General features: G+C 45.1%; 1 protein-coding gene across 4 annotated transcripts in view; it reads left to right on the top strand.

The window, feature by feature from the left end:
• Positions 1-23,364, top strand: part of SPAST (spastin) — a 589,145-nt gene that overhangs the window by 123,980 nt on the left and 441,801 nt on the right. For all 4 annotated transcript variants that reach the window (XM_078649093.1, XM_078649092.1, XM_078649091.1 and 1 more), the window contains exon 3: positions 20,181-20,264. In XM_078649093.1, the coding sequence (XP_078505219.1) occupies positions 20,181-20,264 (84 nt within the window). The remainder of the gene's footprint in view (positions 1-20,180; positions 20,265-23,364) is intronic.

Genomic DNA, 23,364 nt, shown 5'->3' with positions numbered 1-23,364 from the left:
TGTTATTGATAATTCCCTCTCTATGCTAGAGCAAGTAAACGCTGCATGTAGCGAATACTCCGGCATACTTAAACTCTTGAGGAAACTTTACTGCTGGATACCGGTAGACCTGTGTAGAACTGCAGTCCAGGCACTGGTTGCGAGTCGACTGAACTATGGAAAGGCATTGTATGTAGGCATGGCAGATGTTCTATTCTCATGTCTCCAAGTAATCCAAAATGCAGCTGCTAGACGTATATGTTATACAGACCGATTCAGCTCAGCAGCAGAATGTTTAAAAACCCTCTACTGGCTTCCTATGTGCAAAAGAGCAAAGTTCAAAATCTTCTTTCATACGTGTGAAGCACGTTACAAACTGGACCAATGATACTACACCACAAACCAGAATTTTACAAACCCTCCCCAATCTGAGATCTCAGAATCTTGCATTACCTTATACAATGCACAATAAAGTGCGGACAGGGCGCCGCTCCTTTTCTGTTAAGTAGCAGCCCTATGGAACTTACTGCCCCATGACATCTACATCATGGAGGACAACATCACCTTCAGAAAAAAACATTAAAAACGCAGTTCTTTCCAGACTGATCACCCATCTATCAGCATTAACCCCATCGCTGAATTACTTGCACTGGACATTCAAGCTCTCCGCGATTTCAGCGCCGTGATATCCCCTAGGGGGAGTGTTACACTCTACAAAAGCTTTAAATAAAAGCAAATAAAATCCTGCATAAAGTAATAATCGTTTCCAAAATATTCCGGTGAAATTAAATGACCTAATACATTTCAGGTTGTAGAACCCTTCTCGGGGGTAACTACAAGCAAAACGATAAATGCTATCTTCACCACAGCAACTTAATGAGAACCGGCATACACCCCTTTGTGAACTGATCAGCGCAATACGATAAGTGAAACCAGTGTAATGTCTGAAACCACGTGGGTGAACCGTTGTATACAACAGGCATGATTTTCATGGTATTTATTTATTTATAAGTAAACATCAAGCAAGTGAAACCAACCAGATCGCTTGAACACGCCCACAAGTGACAGTCTCAATTAGAACGTTGAAGGTGAACAACCTAAAAAGTGTAAACACAAAAACTTGCAAGCTTTTCAAAATAGTGCAGTTCTACCACTTCTAATATTTGAAAGCAAACTTGAGTAATGTTGTGCCCATGTTCAGTTCAATGGATAGCCACACTGGAGTTCTTGTTGTGGTTTCTGATTTTACTTTTGTGTTCTCTGATTTCTAATTTTTCCTTCCATCTTACCTACGTTGAGACCACATGGACATACACTAAATTTTTTGTGTTGCTATTAGCGGGTGGTTATTCGGTGTGAGGTATCCTTTCTTAGGATGAGAAATAGCATTGCCCAATATTACATTGTTGCAGTGCATCAATTGTGGCTATTGTGCGTGCCCAGATGCTTCTCTGTGTGGATAAGACTATCTCCTTGATGTTTCTTGATCGGTTGTATGCAAATAATAGCTTTTCAGTAACAGTCTTTGAAAATCTGGTTCAGCCTGGAAAATCTCACCATGTTTTGTAACTGATAGTTTTGATGGCTTGAGATCTAGTGAGAATTTAGAGACGAAGACCGTCCTAGAAGAATTTATTTTTATTTTTTATAACTCTTTTTATTGAAAACGAAAAAAGACATTACAGAAAGGAAAATAAATCTCAGGTGAGCGCAGTACATTTCCAACACATGAGGCATTGTGGCAATGTACAAAATCAAATATAACGACCTTTAGTGCAGGGATCTTGGGGAGTCCTGAGCCTCTGGTACAGTTATCGGCGTAGGTGGTTCACAAATCTCCCCTCTATAAGTATTCCATGTGCTCCAAATCTTACCCCACTTCTTTGGGCAGCCCCTGGCCACATAAACAACTCTTTCTCTAATCATGCACCACTCGAGGTCTTCCGCCCATTTGGTGACTCTGGGCGGCTGACTGGCTCCCCAGAGCTGAGCAATATTTTGTTTAGCCACCATATTCGCCAATGTCACCAATTGTTTCTGGTACGCATTTAAATCTGTAGGCTCCCACACGTTCAACAAACACCTCCGGGCCTCCGGTCGTAACTCCACCCCCAAAGCTCCCCCCAGCTCATCATGGATCTTTGTCCAATACAACTGTATCTCAATGCAATGCCAGAGAGTATGCATTAGAGTGCTGATTTCCCCGCACTTTCTCCTGCACTCTCCGCTTTCAGCTTGTCTCATTCGTACCAAACGGGGTCCAGTAGAAGAATTTATTTTGTGAGATTTCCTTAGTAATGTTTCCCTGTCAATGGCATGTACACGCTAAATGGAACTTTCAGTTCCTGAATGGGGATCCCTCTATCCAGGTACCTCGTCATCTAGGACTTAAAAGTTGTTTTCAAATCTTTTGGATTAGAAGTAATATGTTTTAATCGTGTGAATTTGTGAATAAGGTAAATGTTGTTTTAGAGTTTGCTGATAAACTCTGGTAGTGCAAACTGTTATTTCTATCTGTAGGTTTTTTGTATACTTTAGTTTGAATACCCAAAGGTGTGAGCATCAGAAGTACATCCAAAAATGGGACATCCAATTTATGATGCGAGTAAATTGAATGTGAGAGTTTCTGGTGTATAGAGTGAATATGTTATATTCAACACCTCGTTGAGTCCATCCTAAATCAAAAGGATGTAATCTATAAACCGTAGAAATATCAATAGATGTTCTTGCCAACTAAGTTGGCAGGGTATGCTCAGACGTGAGTCCCTTGCTCCCTTTACCACTGGACTCAAGCAAGCCGGGCTGAAGACGGCTGAAATGCCAGAAACCGGTCCTCTGAAGCTTGTTTCCGGTCCAGGGAAGGCTTAGCTTGGCAGTTCGGGCTGGACTGTTCCCATGAGGCACAGGGTCAGACTGATTTGCATATGGCCATGTCTGAACTGTGTATGTATGCTTTCTCATATTCTTGAATAATGCCCCCTCACCTCCAATGGATAGTTTTTTCCCCCCATCTGTGTTAGACTTTGCATCCTTTGGCGTGTTTCCCCTGTGTCTTTGCTTTCTGACCTCCCGGTTTTGACTCTGTTTTTGCTGGTTTAGTGTCTGTGCGCACTTTCTCACTGCTGTTCAGTGTTAAAGTGAAAGTGCTCCTGTTGTAAATTGTTGATGTGAATTGATGGTTAGTTTATTTACTTATCAGTCCCTAGTATAGTGCACTGTGTGCGCCCAGGGCCGGTAAATCAAACGCTGCTAGTGGGATTGCAGCACTGGTTGTGCCACCCACCCAAGCAGCCCTTCAGAGATAACTCGGATCAGTCACTGCAGTATCAGTGTGCGGTCTAGTACTGCCATGTGGACTTGGCAAGTGCACCCAATTGCCAGGCTCTAACCTTCCCTTTCCTTACACAGGAGTCACCCCTAAGGTAGGCTCAAGGTACCCTTGTGGGCAGGGTGCATTGGTGGACATGCTCTGGTGTGTGTGGCATGTCCTGATGGTGAACTACTACCAATTTCGTTTTTCACTATTGCAAGGCTACCTGTTGCCATAGGATGGAATGGGGAGTTTGCTTTTAACATTTTATAAACGTAACTACCCCTGGGAACAAGTTAGGAAAATACAGTGTTCGAGGCATGTGGGCTGCTGAATTCATATCTTTGCATAGATCGCTGCCTATTGTTGGGTCCGGATGATTGCACTTTGTTGTCCTGGAAGCGTCTTCGAAGTATCACGAGATAGGTGACTCCTCCCCTGGACTACAGTGCGCATGGGCATCTTCTCCATCCTCAGATTGTTTTTTTCCGCCATTGGGTTCGGATGTTATTCCTCTACGCCAACTTCGGAACCAAAACTAACCTACTTTCTAAGGCCAAAAGGCCTTCTCCCTCGACGGTATTGTTCTCGTTCGGTACTCCTTGACTCAATTTAACTTTCCATCTCGATCCGGTCGTCAACGCGGGCCGTTGGGCCTTTTCGACGCCACGTGGGACTGCTGTCGATGGAAAGGAGTCCGTTCAAAAGGTGCCCACAATGCCACGCCAAATTCCCGCATACTGACAAACATACAGTATGCAACAGGTGTTTATCACCAGACCACAATGAACAAACTTGCTCAGCGTGTGCCCAATTCCGTTCGAAGAAAACCATACGGAATCGACGGGCCGCTGGGCAAGAGATGCAGCGGCAAGCACCTGAACCGGAGAACATCTTCGATGACGAACACGACCTCCCGGAAGCGGTGGACTCTGATCTAGAAATCGTCACCGTTGAGGACCAGTCGGACTCAGACGACCAGATCACGCCGGGGCAAAAAGTGAGTACTCAGCCCTGACCCCGCTTATTCCAAAAGAAAAGGCACCGGTCGACGCATCGCCTAAAGGCCTTAGCCGAGATCGACAACTTACTTCAGAAGCCCCGCCTTCCGGCTCGGCTCCGAAGCCCAAGACTAAGCCTCTTGAAACACCTGGCCCGAGTAACACTCTCCCCAAAAAGGTTGTCGACCCGAAAAAGGTTGTCGAACCGAAGGTCACCGAACCAAAGAAGTTTGTCGACCCAAACGTCGTCCAACCGAAGAAGGTTCTCGAACAAAAGAAGGTCGGCCAACCCAAGAAAGTCTTCGAGCCGAAAGCTCTCAAGCCAAATAAGAGCTCTAAGCCACAGAAGGTCGTTGATCCAAAGAAGATACTCGACCCGGGGAAAAAGCCCGTCGACACGAAAAAAGCAGTCGACTCGAGCAAAGACATCGAGCCGAAAAAGGTCGTCGAGCACAAAGAAGAACAAGACAAACGTATCGAACCAAAGTCTCCGGTCGATCCGAAACAGGTTGTCGATCCAAAGAAGGTGGCCAAACCAAAAAAGACTTAAAGTACTAAAGAATGTCTACAAAGACAAAGTCGTTGAACCGAAAAAGATCTCCCACCCTAAAGCAACAGTCGAACCACACAGAGCTCCACGACCTAAGGCTCTCGAGCCAAAAAGTCACGGATTAGTCACCTAGCCAAAAACATCGGCGCCACGGACAGTTGAGGAAGAACTCTTCCATCTGATCGAGTGAGTGAGGAACTATCTAAACTGTACATAGACCCTGAAACAGGAAAGGTTACAGTTTACCATCGGAAAAAGAGACCATTGGACACTCCTTCCCCTGTTCCTCTAAAGAAAAAAGACTTCGGGACATCTCCCTCAAGACCTTTCACTCCTCCTCCTCTCTATCCTAATATGCCTTTTGTGCTTTACTCTCCTACACATTCACAGTATGATGAGGAAGAAAACATGGGGGTAGATCCTCATAACAATTTTGATGAGCCACAGGATCCGGATGCACAAGATCCTGATGCACAAGATAACCCATGGGATGACCAAAACGATCCATATGATCCACAGCCCATCCCAGACACCTCCACATACCCTACAAAACCGTTGCCTACTGACGACACCATTCTTTTCAATCAATTGCTAGATAGGGCAGCAAAATATCACAATGTGGACATGCACACTGACCCCATAGAAGAGTACTCTTTATTTGACACCTTTCCTACTTCTGAGAAAAATGTCAGGACACTTCCTATGTTAAAAGAGGTATTTAAACATGCGCCAGACATATTCAAAGATCTTGCCAGAGCGCGTGTACTCAATCCCAGAATAGAGAAGAAATATAAGGCGGCCCCTTCCGACCCCGCAAACGCCCGAAAGAGAGCCAACTCACAAACAGGAGATGCTCCCCCTTCTGACAAGGAGTCTAAGATCTTAGAAGCCTCAGGCAAAAGGGTGGCCTCACAAGCTGCAAATTCATGGAGGATTGCAAACACACAGGCTTTATTAGCACACTATGATAGAGCGCATTACGATGAACTTGAAGGTTTGCTGCAACATTTACCAGAACCTTTTAAAGCTAAAGCTAACGACCTCATTCAGGAAGGCAAATTTATAACTAATGCTTCCATTAAATGTGCGCTTGACGCAGCTGATACAGCAGCAAGATCCATTAACACTAGTGTATTACTACGCAGGCATGCGTGGTTAAGCATCTCTGGTTTTCCACAATCCTCAACCAACCAGTTAACCCAGATTTCCTGTTTGGTCCAGCAGTAGACTCAATCTTAGACAAAATGAAAAAAGACACTGAAACTGCTAAGTCTATGGGCGCGCTTCAGTTTCAACAACACAGGAGTTCCTTTTGTCGCTCCTCCTACAGAGGCTCCGCAAGGGGCAACACATCACAAGCTTCCTCTACATTCAAAAGTAACACCCAGAGTACCTTTAATAAAGGCTCCAATAGAGGGGGTTATAGGGGAAACAATAACAAGGGCAGGGGACGTGGCGGCAATAACACCAGAGCCTCCACTGCCACCAAACAGTGACCCTCCGGACCACCCAACACCGGTCAGAGGCAGAATAAAACAATTCCTACCAGTCTGGAATGTCATTACCCCAGACGGGTGAGACAAATTATCCAGTTTGGTTACTGCCTGGAACTCACTTCTACTCTACCCAACATACCACCCAAACATCGTCCTATGTCCAAGGAACACATCACACTGTTACAACAAGAGGTCGCGTCCATGCTAGAAAAGGGAGCCATAGAGCCAGTCCCTTTTCAACATCAAGGGACAGGAGTATACTCTCTATACTTCCTAATTCCCAAGAAGGATGGGTCCCTCAGACCCATACTAGACCTCAGACCGCTAAATCAATACATACTCTCGGAGCATTTCCATATGATTACTCTACAGCAAGTACTCTCGTTACTCCAGCAAAACGTCTTCCTTGCTACATTAGACCTCAAGGACGCATACTTTCACATACCTATGCATCCAGCTCGCAGAAAATACCTCAGGTTCACAATAGAAGGGCAAAATTATCAATTCAAAGTTCTTCCCTTCGAGGTAACTACGGCCCTAAGAGTTTTCACAAAATGCCTAGCGGTTGTAGCAGCACACCTCAGAAGGCAACACATCCACGTGTTTCCATAACTCGACGATTGGCTCATAAAGGCCAACTCGTACGTGCAGTGTGCAAGCCATACCTCCCAAACACTCCAGCTGCTGCACAGTCTGGGGTTTTCCATAAATTACCCAAAATCACATCTACAGCCCTCCCACATACAGCAATATCTGGGAGCCACAATAGATACCTCAGTAGCAAAAGCATATCCAAATCCAGCCAGGATAGCCAATATGCAGACTCTCATTCAAAAGTTTCAGCCACAACACTCCTTACCAGCTCGAGTGTTCATGCAGCTCATTGGCATGATGGCCTCCTGTATATTCATTGTCCCTCATACCCGACTTCAAATGCGTCCACTGCAAGAATGCCTGGCAAGGCAGTGGAACCAAGCTCAAGGACAATTAAAAGACCTAGTGTTGGTGGACAGTCGCGCTTACAACTCTCTGCAGTGGTGGAACCCACAAAACCTTTCCAAGGGGCGACTGTTTCAAGAGCCGGTTCCACAAGTAGTACTAACAGCAGACTCATCACTGACAGGTTGGGGAGCCCACCTACTTCAATTCACAGTTCAAGGGCTCTGGACAATCAAACAAAAAACACTGCACATCAACCACTTAGAGTTGCTTGCAGTATTTCTAGCACTGAAAGCTTTTCAGAAGTACTTGTACAACAAGACTGTGTTGATCCGGACGGACAACATGACTGCCATGTATTACATACAGAAGCAGGGAGGGACACACTCTCCACAGTTATCTCACCTAGCACAGAGCATATGGAGGTGGGCAATTCCAAAGAACATCTTTCTCCTAGCAGAACACCTGCCGGGGAAACACAATCAAGTAGCAGATCTGTTAAGCAGGCACAGCCAACAGCTACACGAATGGGAGATTCACCCTCAGGTTCTCAAACCATTCTTTCAGCAATGGGGGCATCCAGAGATAGACCTGTTTGCCAGAAACGAAAACTCACAATGCGAGTACTTTGCCGCCAGGTTCCCACATCCGTTGTCACAGGGCAATGCGATATGGATGAACTGGTCAGGCAGATTTGCGTACGCTTTTCCACCAGCCCCACTGATTCCACTGGTGGCACGCAAACTACGCCAGCAGTCACTCACAATGATCCTGGTTGCTCCCACATGGGCAAGACAACCATGGTACACAACTTTTCTAGAACTTTCAGTAGTTCCCCACCATAGACTGCGCCTCTCGCCACATCTTTTAATTCAGAACCATGGAGAAATCAGGCACCCAGATCCCAATCAGATGAACCTAGCGATCTGGCTCCTGAAGTCTTAGAGTTTGGGTACCTTAATTTGCCTCCTGATTGCATGAACATTATCAAGGAGGCAAGACGTCCAACTACTAGAGCATACTATGCAGCTAAATGGAAGAGATTTGTAATTTATTGCAAAAATAACCAAATCAACCCATTAGATGCTTCCATCCAAAACATTATCTGTTACCTATTGCATCTTCAAATATGCAATTTGGCATACTCTTCTATAAGACTACATCTTGCTGCTAATGCAGCTTACCTCCAAAATAGACAGCACTTGTCTTTGTTTAGAGTACCCCCAATCAAAGCTTTTATGGAAGGACTTAAAAGGATAATCCCTTCAAAGCACCCACCTTCACCAGTCTGGAACTTAAATATAGTACTTACCAGACTTATGGGACCTCCGTTTGAACCACTACATTCATGTGAATTACAATTTCTAACTTGGAAGGTGGCATTTTTGATTGCCATTACCTCCCTCAGGAGAGTGAGTGGGCTACAGGCATTAACCATTCAAGAACCTTTCATGAAAACACATAACAATAAAGTAGTGCTTCGTACTAACCCTAAGTGTACGCCAAAAGTTATATCCACTTTCCATATCAATCAGTCCATAGAATTGCCAGTTTTCTTCCAAAACCCGCAGTCAGTGGCTGAGAGAGCCCTACACACACTAGATGTAAAAAGGGCTCTGCTATATTACGTTGACAGAACCAAATCATTCAGGAAAACAAAGCAACTATTCGTTGCTTTTGCACCACAACATAAAGGGAATCTCATCTCAAAATCAGAAATAGCTAGATGGATAGTTAAATGCATTCAGATATGCTACCAAAAAGCTAAACGCAGTTCCCCCCTAAAGCACACTCAACGCGTAAAATAGGGGCATCCATGGCATTCCTAGGAAACATTCCCCTAGAAGAGATATGTAAGGCAGCTACATGGTCTACCATACACACTTTCACTAAACACTACTGTGTAGATGTGCAAGCAAAGCAGCAAGCTGCGGTGGGACAGGCTGTCCTTAAAACCCTTTTCCAAACTGCTGCAGCTGGTACAGGTGACCACCGCTAGAGGAGATACTGCTATACAGTCTATGCAAAGATATGAATTCAGCAGCCCACATGCCTCAAACGGAATATGCTACTTACCAGTATGCATCTGTTCTTGGCATGTAGGGCTGCTGACATTCATATTGCCCACCATCCTCCCTGGTGCCTGTCACAGCTGCAGTACTTTTCTACATACCTTTACATGGACATGTCATACTTTTCTATAGTCATCTTTGCCACAATGGCGAAAAACAATCTGAGGATGGAGAAGATGCCCATGCGCACTGTAGTCCAGGGGAGGAGTCACCTATCTCGTGATACTTCGAAGACTCTTCCAGGACAACAAAGTGCAATCATCCGGACCCAACACTAGGCGGCGATCTATGCAAAGATATGAATGTCAGCAGCCCTACATGCCAAGAATAGATGCATACTGGTAAGTAGCATATTCCTTAGTATGCCTAGACTCCAAATGTTAAAATGCATCTTTTAAGGAGGGTGATTTTACATTCTGGGTTTGAAAATACCACATTTAGAAATTAGGTATTTTCTTGTTTAGGCATCCAGTGTGCCCCTGCTGGAGTTGTGGATTGACTGTCTGGCTTTGGATTGACAAGGGCTAGGGATGTGCAGTGGCTCTAGAGAGTCTAGATGAGTCGGGGGATGGGCTGAATAGACCTGGGCTGCATTTAGAGTAGGGGAGGAGATTTCCTTTCACCTGAATGGGCCGGGTCTGCATCTGACAATGCTGTCTCCACCTCCTGCCAGGAAGCTGACCAGGGAGGACCAGACTGGTTCTGGCTGGCCACAGACACTCTGCCTCATGAGAACAAAATATTGTGGGCTATAAAAACTGGGGCCCAAACCCATAAACATTAGAACTCTTTTGGAACCAAGAAAACTGCCAAGAAGAAGAGCTGGAGAAGCTGTGAGGAGAGACTACCTCTTTGCTGGGTGCTTTGCTATGTTGGTCTGCAGTGGCTGCTTCTGCCTTGGGCAGTGAAAGGACTGGACTGCACTTTCTGCAACTTCCTTTTTGTGAGTTTATCCAAGGGCTTGAGGTTGAGCTTGCCCCCTGTTAAAGAAGTCTCAGGAACAGCAAAGACTTCAAGTTCTTCTGTCGTCCTCACTGGGGACTGTGTGTTTGTGCTGCAACAGAAGAAAAGCAACCCGACACAGTCTACGACGCCACTGCCGACTCTGTGTTCCGCTGGCACCGCCACAATGCCGCACCGCAAACCTGGTCTCACTGACGTCACCTGACACTGCCACCAAGCCGCTGCTTGCACCACGACGTGTGGACACCGCACTCCGCATTGCCTCGCTTCACGTTGTCGCCCTGGTATCCCAGACGCTGCGGCTCCAAGCCGACATTGATGGTGCTGCTCGCACTGTTGTTCGAGGGCACCACTCTTGAGTTACACAACACACAGTCCTCAACCCACAGCCCTGACCTGCCGGCGTCCTAGACTCCAGTTTGTTAGCCGACGACAGCACTTCAGCAACGACCGCTTCCCTGCTTGCACCTCAGCAAGCTCTGTATCACTTTGCATTGCAGCCCTCATCTCACCGACGCCGGACGCCCGTTACCGAGCTGCTGCCTGCACCGTGACCTGAGGGCACTGCACCGCTGCAGTTTGCACTGCAGCCCCGACACCTGCCGATGCCGGCGCTCCCGTCTTCAGCCGCGAGGAGTTCGATCTGCAATGGGTGTGACTTCAAGGGTCGGACGACTCCAGCACCGACCACCGGAACCAACGCCTGCAAATTCCCACCTTTTGGGGATCATTGAGAGGCTGGCGACACCCTACATTTCTAAAGGGACTGGTTTGTGGGTCTTCCCGACACCGTAGCTGGCCCGTGGTCCGCCAGAACTGTTTGGATTTATTGTTCACAATGCCAGGTAGTCCCAGACGGATCTGTTGACTTCAGGAAACTATATTTCAAGTCTATTTTGATGACTGGAGATTTCTAAGTATTGTATTGTGGGTTTTTATTGTTTTGGGTCTTGTCTTAAGTATATGAAAATATTTGATATTTTTCTAAACTGGTATGGTGTCACTTTGTTATGTTGGTTATGTGTGAATGCTTTACACACTGCCTCTAAGATAAGCCTGACTGCTCATGCCAAGCTACAAAGGGGATGAGCAGGGGTTATTTTAGGAGTGTAACTCCCTTATCCTGACTAGATGGAAGGGTCCTTACTTGTCCAAAGCATTGCCAACTAGAGACCCCCATTTCTAACACTCTTCAAGGAATCTCAAGTTTCTATTTGAAAACTTCTAAAGTGAGGTGATTTTTCTAGGAAATCTTTTTCTCACTGAAGGACTAATCCATGATCCACCAGTATCCTCAACAGAGCCGCCGACACCATCGCACCCATGCTCCGCCACACCATCAACCGCTCCCTGGCGACCGCCTCATTCCCCGACGACTGGAAACACGCCGAGGTCAACCCCCTCCTAAAGAAACCCTCAGCGGACCCCACCGACCTCAAAAACTACAGACCCATCTCCCTGCTCCCTTTCCCAGCGAAAGTCATTGAGAAAGCCATCAACAGCCAACTCGCCACATTCATTGAAGAACACAACATCCTCGACTCCTCCCAATCCGGCTTCAGAAAAAACCACAGTACGGAAACCGCCCTCCTTGCCACAACAGACGACATCCGCACCCTACTGGACAAAGGAGAAATAGTAGCCCTCATCCTCCTAGACCTATCAGCGGCGTTCGACACAGTCTCCCACCGCACCCTAATACGCAGGAATCCAGGACAAGACCCTCGACTGGATCTGCTCCTTCCTCTCCGGCAGGACGCAACGGGTCAGACTCCCCCCTTTCCTCTCAGACCCACACCTACCACCTGCGGAGTCCCCCAGGGCTCCTCCCTCAGCCCGACGCTCTTCAACGTCTACATGGCTCCACTTGCCCCCATCGTCAGAACCTACGGACTCAACATCGTGTCATACGCAGACGACACCCAGCTCATCCTCTCCCTATCCAACGAGCCCAACACCGCCAGACGCAACTTTTGAGAAGGCATGGAAGCCGTCGCCAAATGGATGAAAAACAGCTGCCTACAACTAACAACTAAACACCAACAAAACAGAAGTACTCATCATGGGCCCAAACCCCGACGCCTGGAGCGACACCTGGTGGCCCACCTCCCTCGGAAACCCGCCAACCCCCACAGACCACGCACGCAACCTGGGAATCATCCTGGACTCCGAGTTCAAAATGGACCGCCAGATCAACTCTATCTCATCTTCCTGCTTCCACACCCTCCGCCTCCTTCGTAAGACCTTCAAATGGATCCCCCTCGAACACCGAAAGACAGTCACTCGCGCCCTGGTCACCAGCAGACTTGACTACGGCAACGCACTCTACGCCGGAATAAACAAAAACCTCATCCGCAAGCTACAGAACGCCGCCGCAAGACTGGTCCTCAACCTGCCAAAACACTGCCACATCTCCCAGCACCTGCGCACACTCCACTGGCTCCCCGTCGAGGCGAGAATCACCTTTAAGATGCTCACCCACGCACACAAGGCCCTCCACGGCACCGGACCAGCATACCTGAACAGCCGGCTCAAATTCCACGCACCCCAAAGGACCCTACGATCAGCCCAGCTCTCCTACGCCGTGGTCCCCCGCACCAGAAAGACCAGATCGGGAGGCCGCTCCTTCTCCTTCCTCGCGGCCAAAGCATGGAACGCCCTTCCGCTCCACCTCAGACAGACAACATTGCTCCCCATCTTCGCAAGAAACCTCAAAACCTGGCTCTTCGACAGACCCCCTCCTTGATGGAATGGAACCTGCACCCCCCCACCCCTAGCGCCTTGAGACCCTTACGGGTGAGTAGTCGCGCTTTAACAAACTCCTGATTGATTGATTGATTGAACTGAGCCACTTGCACCTCATGGAACACAATATACTCTATTAGTGGCACTGACGCCTTCATCTCCCAGTTTGATTTGTGTTGATTTAAAGAATGTTTGTAACAGGGATCATAACACCTAAAGAAGCATTAACTTGTGTACTACTGTTTGCCTTCATTGACCTGCACCACAAGCAGTGTAAGACCATCAGTAGATGTCTGTGAGTTGAAAGTTGGTGGAAAACCTACAACAGTAATGAAGCTCCTGTATGAAATGTGTCTCAACTCTTGAATAGTAAGCTGAAGAATATTCATCAAGGACTTTAAATCACACATTTCTTTCACTATGGAACTAAATTAGACTCCAAGATTGTCAAATGCGAACATTCAGCGGCTCCATTTATGGCTGGCTATTCTGAAGACTATCGTTATCATTAGAACAAGATGTCTGCAAGGTTTGAGGGGAATAGATAAGGTTGAACTATTCTGACCAATGGCAATAGGTATTTTTGCCAAAGTGTACTAAACATCTCATAGACAATATCAGTTCCCATCATTTCACTTCCACTTCTATACTGATGTTACTCAAACCTACCCTAAAGCCTACATGGAGGCAGATTAATTTTTGAATACATTTATTACGTTATGTTAACTTAATTTATAGCGGGCACAAACACACAATAGGTCTCTTGGTGCTGTAGAAGGTGGACATGTGAAGTAAGGTAGCACATTGACAGAAGAAAAAGTCTAGCAAAATAGCCAGCATTTAAGGGACTATCTAAACTCAAGTAGAGATTCTTCATGGTGAATCAAGTCTAGAAGGGAATTCCAAAATGTAACTGAGCAACTTACATCTGCCAATTCTCTGTGTACGGGACTTTAGAACTTTTGGCAGATGCAGAACAAAGTGTCCTTGTCTGTATCTTTTAAAATCATCTGCATTTATTAATAGGCAAATTGCCTGAAAGTCCCCAGATACCTTTTGGTCTATTGAAACCTTAGATGGTCCATGGTGGGATGGCGGTGGCCTGCCCGTTTGTATGCGGATGACGCGGTCCTTATGGCCCAGACTGCTAGAGGGTTACAATCTCTGCTTAGTTCGTTTTCATCTTTCATGAAAGCTTTGGACCGGTCCATAAATTATTCCAAATTATATGTGATGCAGGTAGGACCTCTCACAAAAAAACGGTACCAGTTAAGGGTTGGTGACGCCTTGGTTCCCCGCAAAGAGTTTTTTTTCTTCCCTTTGGGTCCTGATAGACGACGAAATAAAATGGGGGGGGGGGGCCTTTAACACGGAGTAAGAAGGGAGATTTAGTGCATGCTAATACTGCTATTTTGAACTTTGCCTCAAAACTACGTAGGAGACAGATTGCGGCACTCCTGCAGATATATCAGACACAATGCATTGCTAAAGACTCCCATGGCAGTGACATTTGGGGCCATATTACCACGGAGGAATTACAGGTGGTTGAAAACAATTTTCTGAAATGCCTTTTATGTGTGCCCCAGGGTACTTCAAGCTTCATGGTCCCGAAGACCTTGGGTTCCCCATCTCTCGAACCTGTTGGCCATTCAACCTCTTATATTGTGGTTGAAGCTATGGTTGCACCAGGGACTGATTGTAAGTAAATTAATTTTAAAGGAGTGTATGAGCCTAGACTACGCCCATTATATCCTGTGGCTCAACTACGTTAAGAAATGCTTTGGGAGATTGGGAAGAGCAGAACTTTTCTCCAACCCGGAATCTGTGCACAAGAAAAATCTTGGCTGGGTAAAGGAGACCTTTCTTAATCTGAGGACCGTTGACAGGGAGGGGTGTGAGCTGAGGAAGCCTAGTGTTCGTAGGTTTGTTATTTTGAAAACTGTACAATCTACTGAGCCATATCTTTTAGGGCCCTTTAGTGCGAATTACTTTTTTTTTAACTAACTAGGTTTCGTTTTGATCTCTCACACCTCCTGCTGGCCCAGCCACATGGGTGTAGTAGAGGTCAGAGCGTAGTAGAGTCCTGTGGCTGCAACGGTAAGTCTCCACAGGACATGCTTCATTTTGTTATGTTTTGTAACTTTTAGAAGATCCCCAGAAAAAGTTTATTATTCCAATCTTGAAACTACTGGATTTTAGGCACGTGCAACCAGCTCTTATATTTTTACAAATGTTATCTGGCAGCACTGTTTTCCATGTCCTTAACTTTTTAAATCAGCAGTGAGTCTTAGAGCCTGCGGCGACTAACCGATTATGGCTCTCGGTGACTGCTACGTGCTTCAGCATGTTTGACTGGGTACCATTTTGCATTGCTAGGCTTCCCGTGCTTTTTTCTTTTCTTTTAAAGACTTGACATCCATTCCCATTTTATTAAATTGTTTTCAAACATGTACTGTATAATGTCATTTTTAAAGTAAGAGCTGCCAATCAATTCTTCTTTATAATGTACTGTTTTATATTACTTTTATAGTTTTATGGAAAAACCAAATAAAGTGAATGTCATTGATTGAAATCGCACTACCTTCCTGTAATCACTGACATGACTTGGCACATACCTTCAACTAACAAAATACAAATCTGACGACCCAAGATGTGTCAAGCCCGAGAAAGACACTTACGGTAACGCAGCCAGGGGGAAGCATGCCATGGAAACTAGTCCCATTACAATGCTCCAATAGTCCTTCGAAAGTTCCACACATTGTTCGGAGAACTGTCAGATCCAGGGAGGTCCATTCAGACATAATCGCCTCGTCATTTAGGACTGCTGCAGTCAATTATACAGTGAATAACCTTCAGACGCTTCACTCCACATCAGTGCTTTTCTCCGTGACTTAGCCCTCGCAAAGGTGGCTCCCCTTTATAAGTAGGGTATAGATAGCCTAATCTCACCCCAAACAATTGGGTAAGCCATTCACGACCTCACGGTGGGAAAGCTGCCAGAACCAGATGGCCTCCCAATGGATTTTTACCAGACATTCACAGGTGTATTTGCCCCTAGATTAGCCACATTAAAAAAGGCAGTCTGAGAAAGCATATACTTGCCACAGTCTTGGGAGTTGTGAGGTGTTTCTGCTTCTGCTGCTGCTTAAACAGGGGCTCCTCCCTTAGGAAACCTTTTTCTTTAGTCCTTCAGCCATCCTGAACTCAAATTATAAAATGCTGTGGAAGGCCGTGGCCTTCTGTATCCTCCCTGTACTCTCTCAGTTAACCACCCTGGCTAAAATGGGTTCATACCTAGTAGGATCAGCTGTCTAAATTTCAGGCACCTATTCCGGCTCTGAGGCAGATGCCTCGTCCTGGTCAAGCTCTGATGCCCTTAGCCTGAACCTTGAAGGGTTTTGATTCCCTTAGGTAGGATTACCTCTTTGAAGTTTTTGGGCGCTCTGGGTTCGGGCGCCAAAGTATCCATCTCATTTTGGTGCTCTAGTTGAAATCCTTTGCCTTTTTTTGAGTGTGCAAGTACATATCCACATTCTTTTGTGATTAGCGGAGGAACAAGACAAAGTTGTTCTCTGTCGCCACTGATCTTTGCTTCAGCCATATAACCATTGGTGATTCGGTTGAAGCTAGTGGCGTGACTTAGGTATTCCCAGCGGATTGAATTCAATCAATCTCCTTATACACCGATGATCTCCCAATATACCTTAAAGACTATAAGGATAGTACCTCTGAGATCATCCAATTCTTCAGACAGCAGGTACTCGCCCACTGGCATGCTTCAAACTTGACAATTCTAGGATATCTGTTTGAAGAAGGTCATGTGCTATCATTTGACAAATTGATGTTCTCCAAAAGACCATTTTCTCCTATACTGTAACATACTGCATTTTCTTCGCACATATTGGTCTATCACTGATCCGCACACTCTCGTCCAAGCCTTTTATGTGATGAGTCAAAGACTCAAACATATCAGCTGGTTCTTCAAGGCCGTACTTACTTTGTAGTGAACTCTCTCCCTCCTCGGTGACAAATAGGAAACAGAAGCAGATGGAGAATTCTATGAAAAGGAATAGTCTGAGGCCATTGCCTTCCCCCATTCAGTTTCTCGAAATACCGAATTCAAATGAATTCAATTCTTCATTTTACAGAGGGCCTATCTCTGAGCCACTGCCATTAAAAAAAAAAATCCGCAAGCTAATGCAACTTGCCCCGCTGTACTAGAGCTTCAGTGGACATTCTGAATATATGTTGGGCTTGCCCATCTTTGAGCCCTTTCTGGTTCTCTACCATTGATACCAGTTATTACAATAACTGGAAGACCTGTACCAAAGGCCTGGAATACTAAAGCATTAGGCATCCTCAAGCGATCCAAAAAAGATAGTGATCCCATGATCACTAGCCAGGCCTTTCTTGTGAATTAAGAGATTTCCATGCACTGGAAAGCCAAAACTCCACCTCCTTCTTGGCATGGAAACATGGTTTAATACGTTGCGGAGAGTTGGGCATTACACAGGAAGGAGGCTAGGGGCTTCTGCTGGCATGTGATAGCCGGTTCATAGAGCACACTTGTAGATTCTCTAAAAGAAAACCAACATCGCACCGCCTCAATGGTGTTCTCTCCCCCCCCATCCCCCACCCACCCACTGAACAATTTGGCTCCTTATTTCCTCCACTATTGTATGTCACACAGCACAACACTGAAGCTCAGCATAATACATCAACACCATCCCTAACTACTTAGTTTCTTGCACAGTAGAACATTCATGTTGGACACCAAGGACAGCCCGAAATTGCACATTCTAGACCAGGACCCAATTTGCTCCCACTTCACTCTTCCTTCTCATTCCTCTTCCCTTCTTCCCCAGTTTCAAGTTAGCGGATGACACATGAGACTCTATAGCTGCACAAGTTAATATACTATACTATATATCTGTGACAAAGCAGTATCCAAAGATGTAATACTGTTTAGCTGCTGTTTATTAACCAATGTACCACCCAACTTCAGTATGGTTTTGTATCTCTTCTTGCAATGTATACCTGTCCCTAAAGGGTTACTTGTAAATAAATGAGGTGACTTAAGCATCTGGAAGCAATATATTGTTGCAAGTGAATAGCACAAGCAAACAGTCTCCTGTTTTTTTTATTCACCTATGTAGTGCCTTCAGTCGGAATATTAAGAACCTTGAAAACGTGGAATGTATAATGCTTTAGGAAGCATCCTAATTCATTCAAGACTGCCACTTTACCCTGCAGATGCTTTCAATTTTTAGAACTAAAACAAGATTATGCTGTGCCTTAATTGCATATGGTTTACAAACGGTCATTGCTCAGTTATGTTTTGTGATGTACGATATCTGGCATTGTGTACTACACAGCTGCACCCACTGTCGCATAATGGTGCTCTGGCTCTCTAAAACGATTACTTGTGGATCTCAATGGTTGGAGCGATTTATAGTTCTAGTGTGACCATGCATGAAAAAGTAGTTGGGGTATTGACATGCGGTCTGAACGTGCTAACTTGCCACGTCTGGTATCGGTACTGCCTTTAGTACCTATGCTAGATCGTGTTTCGTGTTGCTTTATTAAACAATTGCTCGACTGATGAATCCTCCCTAGGAAGGTTGTACTTGCATGTCCTTTTCACCAGCATTGGTTAGTTTGATGATTGATATTTGATTGCCTTGTATGCTGATTGAAAAGCACTTTGGAAAGTTGAAGCACCAGGCTTTTATGGACTTCAGGAAAGTGAAGTTGTTTAGTAGTTTCAATATCTGTTTTACCAGAGGACATCTCCTTTTGTCTAGGATAAGCTTGTTAGACGTATGTTCCAGTGTCTCTTGGAATGAAGTGGTTACAGCCTTATATGGCCAAATGTTTGTTCATTGTTACTGTTTTGCAGTTAGAAAAAGCAACACATCTAAAAAGCGGCTCCTAACTCTCTGCAAAAATATAGAGAGATTGTACCCTCAGAAATCAGGAAGCTACAGATGTTATCCAACCACTAAATTAAGCAACATCGATAATAAATCAGTGCTGTACCCTTGGTAGTTACAAATGCCCATTATTCATGAATAGAAAGCACAGAAATTAGAACTTTATAAGTTATGTCAGCAGGATGTGTCAGAAAGTCCATATCTGATTGCATAGCTGATGATATTGCTGCAGGAAATAGTTCAAGAGAGACTCGCCCTCAGATGATGCAATTTTGTGGCAAAGTTCTGCAGATTTGCACTCTAATCATAGAAAGTCCCATCTACTCTATGCAGTAGTCTCTCTGGAATGTTCCATCCTGCAGGAGCGTCTGAAGGGCTGAACTCCTTCCTTATCAGAAGACCTAAAAATAGTATAGTGATATCTTCAGACTGACCATGCATACTTGTTTGTACCTTCCTTAACTAGACAAGAACCCAGGCCATCCAAAACATTATGCTTAGCCCACTATCCATGCACCTGCAGAACTTAAAAATAAATGGCCCGCTCAGGTCAGCTGCTGTCTTGAAAGTTTTGGGATGATTCGTCAAGCGGGGGCCGAGGAAAAAAAGGGGGGTCCCAAAATGTATTTTCTCCACTTTAATTTCCATAGGAAACTTTAGACACGGCTACAGCCTAAACTGCTGAACAAAATTACACCAAATTTGGCAAAAAGGTAGCTTTTGGCCCAGAAAGCACACTTTTCATTACATGGTGTACATCAGTTCAGTAGTTTTTGAGATATTTAAAGATTTACAGATATATATATTTGAGAATTGTGAGATCTGATTAGCTGAACCCTCCCAACCACGAGCTTGTTTCTTATTGGCTGCCAACACCTCAAACTGGGGACTAAAAAGTTGTGTTCTGGGGTGCTAATTTACCTGGTACTCTGGGAAGGTTAAGAGGGCAGGTAAGGCACTGTGAGCTAGTAGGATTTGGGCCTGTAAGTACTGATGTGCTATGGTGACTCAGTCTCTACATTCTGATGTACTGTGGTCGCAGGCATAGTTCTTTTTCCACACAGAATCCCTGAAACATTGAGAACAAGTTTTTTTAGCATAAAGTTCACTTTGTTACAAGCAACTGCTTAGAATTATTACATGGGAGATCTGACTTTGATCCATTCCATGTTGTTTTTTTCTTACTTTAAAGGTGAACAGTGTGAACGATCTCGCCGCCTGCAAGCTAAAATGACGGCAAATTTGATTATGGCCAAGGATCGTTTACAGCTTTTAGGTATGTCTTTTTATTAATAATATGCCGTAAGTACTCATGTATATTTTCAACCTAATTTTAAATCGTAGACAGATTATAACTTTATAGTTTGGATCACTTAATTAATCTGCAGCTTTAACGAAATCTAGTGATACTTCAGCCCGCTATTTCATTGACTGTATACATCTCAATTTAGGGTATGTGCTGGTTCCTACTCCTTGGAAATTATCACCTGTTAAGGGTGGATATCCACAGGTGAAGGTAAGTACAATGTCTCCCCCCATAATTTCTCCCCAACACCGCAATTAGAAAGAACAGTGTGGCTGATAGCGTCACTATTCAGGAGGCGGGAACTATGTGTATTAAATTGTATGAAGGAAGCCATTATAGTAACCAGCATTGGCATGGCAATAAATCTTCCCTTTCTGACCTCATAAGTGTTTAACTATGCAGCACATTATCCTGGGACTAATACAGTATGACGTAAATGATGTTATAAAATAAAAGTATACATACAGCAACCTATGTTCTTTCATGTCATCTCTATGAAGTACAATCCATCTGATTCCCAGTACCCACCTACCTGATTCCCAGTTCCCTCCTTGGCACTAATATTAGCAATCCAAAATGCACATGGCTAGTCCTGGACATGTCACAAACCAATAAAGTTAAACTTTGCCCAAAACCCTATTTTCCTAAAATAGTGGCATGATTAAGATTGATTAAAACAGCAAAAAACACAGTTGATGGACAGAATGTAGAACAACGTCATACATTCACCCCAGTACAAGGATCTGGTCCTAAATCCATCGTTTTTTTGCACTCCTCACCACCCTGGTTACACACTGGCTATATGCAAATCAGCTCTGACCCTGTGCCTCATGGGAACAGTCCAGTCCGAACTAGCAAGCCATGTCTTTCCCAGACCGGAATCAAGCATCCAAGGACCGGTTTCTGGCTATCAGCCTTCATCAGCCTGGATAGCTTGACTCCAGTGGCGTGGAGTGCCTGGGACTCACGTCTGAGCATACCCAGCCCACTCGGGGTGAAAATTGCAAAAAACACAGTTGATGGACAGAATGTAGAACAATGTCATACATTCACCCCAGTACAAGGATCTGGGCCTAAATCCATCGTTTTTTTTTGCACTCCACACCGCCCTGGGTTAGACACTGGCTATATGCAAATCAGCTCTGACCCTGTGCCTCATGGGAACAGTCCAGTCCGAACTACCAAGCCATGTCTTTCCCAGACCGGAATCAAGCATCCAAGGACCGGTTTCTGGCGATAGCTTGACTCCAGTGGCGTGGAGTGCCTGGGACCCACGTCTGAGCATACCCAGCCCACTCGGGGTGAAAATTGCAAAAAACACAGTTGATGGACAGAATGTAGAACAATGTCATACATTCACCCCAGTACAAGGATCTGGACCTAAATCCATCGTTTTTTTGCACTCCACACCACCCTGGGTTAGACACTGGCTATATGCAAATCAGCTCTGACCCTGTGCCTCATGGGAACAGTCCAGGCCGAACTACCAAGCCATGTCTTTCCCAGACCGGAATCAAGCATCCAAGGACCGGTTTCTGGCTATCAGCCTTCATCAGCCTGGATAGCTTGACTCCAGTGGCGTGGAGTGCCTGGGACTCACGTCTGAGCATACCCAGCCCACTCGGGGTGAAAATGATTAAGATTGACCCGCTGTTTGAAATCAAAAAGGTTTCCTTCTGGAAAAATTCCACAATCTTGTAAAACAAGTTCTCCAACTGGAACCATAGAAATGTCGCACAGAAGCAGTCTAAAAACTTGACAGCTATTTATTGATTCCTCACCAGACTAATGTCGGACATATCTTTGAGCACTACACATGTTTCAATGCTGCATCTACTAGGCAAAGCTGTCTTAGTCCATGCAGACAATATGACAGCAATGTACTACATACAAAAACAGGGAGGGATGCACTCTCTACAGCTTTCACGCCTAGCTCAAAGCATATGGAGGTGGGCCATACCTCAAAAGATATATCTCCTTGCGGAAAACCTCCCATGAGTAAACAACCAAATCGCATATATGCTCAGTCGTTAAAAACAACAAATCCACAAATGGGAACTACATCCTCAAGTCTGATCCCATTTTTTCAAATGTTTGGCTAACCAGAGATCGATCTGTTCGCAACACTCCTCAACCCAAAATGCCCAAACTTCATGTCTAGGTACCCACACCCATCATCCAAAGGCAATGCGCTATGGATGAATTGGTCAGGCAGATTTGCTTACGCTTACGCTTTTCCACCTCTCCCGCTAGTTCCATTAGTGGTTCGGAAGCTCAATCGACAGTCCCTCACAATGACACTAGTGGCTCCCACATGGGCTTGATAACCCTGATTCACAACATTATTGGAACTATCAGAAGTTCCTCACCAAAGACTGCACCTCTCCCCCAAGCTTCTCGCTCAGAACCATGGAGAGATAAGACATCCAAATCCTAGTCAACTCAACCTTTCAATCTGGCACCTGAAATCATAGAGTTTGGCTACCTTAATCTCCTGCCAGACTGTATGAACGTCATTTAAGGGACCAGACGCCATACCACTAGCGCATGCTGATTATAGTAACCAGCATTGGCATGGCAATAAATCTTCCCTTTCTGACCTCATAAGTGTTTAACTATGCAGCACATTATCCTGGGACTAATACAGTATGACGTAAATGATGTTATAAAATAAAAGTATACATACAGCGACCTATGTTCTTTCATGTCATCTCTATGAAGTACAATCCATCTGATTCCCAGTACCCACCTACCTGATTCCCAGTTCCCTCCTTGGCACTAATATTAGCAATCCAAAATGCACATGGCTAGTCCTGGACATGTCACAAACCAATAAAGTTAAACTTTGCCCAAAACTCTATTTTCCTAAAATAGTGGCATGATTAAGATTGATAAAAACAGCAAAAAACACAGTTGATGGACAGAATGTAGAACAATGTCATACATTCACCCCAGTACAAGGATCTGGTCCTAAATCCATCGTTTTTTTGCACTCCTCACCACCCTGGTTACACACTGGCTATATGCAAATCAGCTCTGACCCTGTGCCTCATGGGAACAGTCCAGTCCG

Source organism: Lissotriton helveticus, chromosome 6 (genome assembly GCF_964261635.1).
Source record: "Lissotriton helveticus chromosome 6, aLisHel1.1, whole genome shotgun sequence".
NCBI lineage: Eukaryota > Metazoa > Chordata > Amphibia > Caudata > Salamandridae > Lissotriton > Lissotriton helveticus.
Note: the sequence above shows the minus strand (reverse complement) of the source record. Positions and strands in the feature narration are given on the sequence as shown.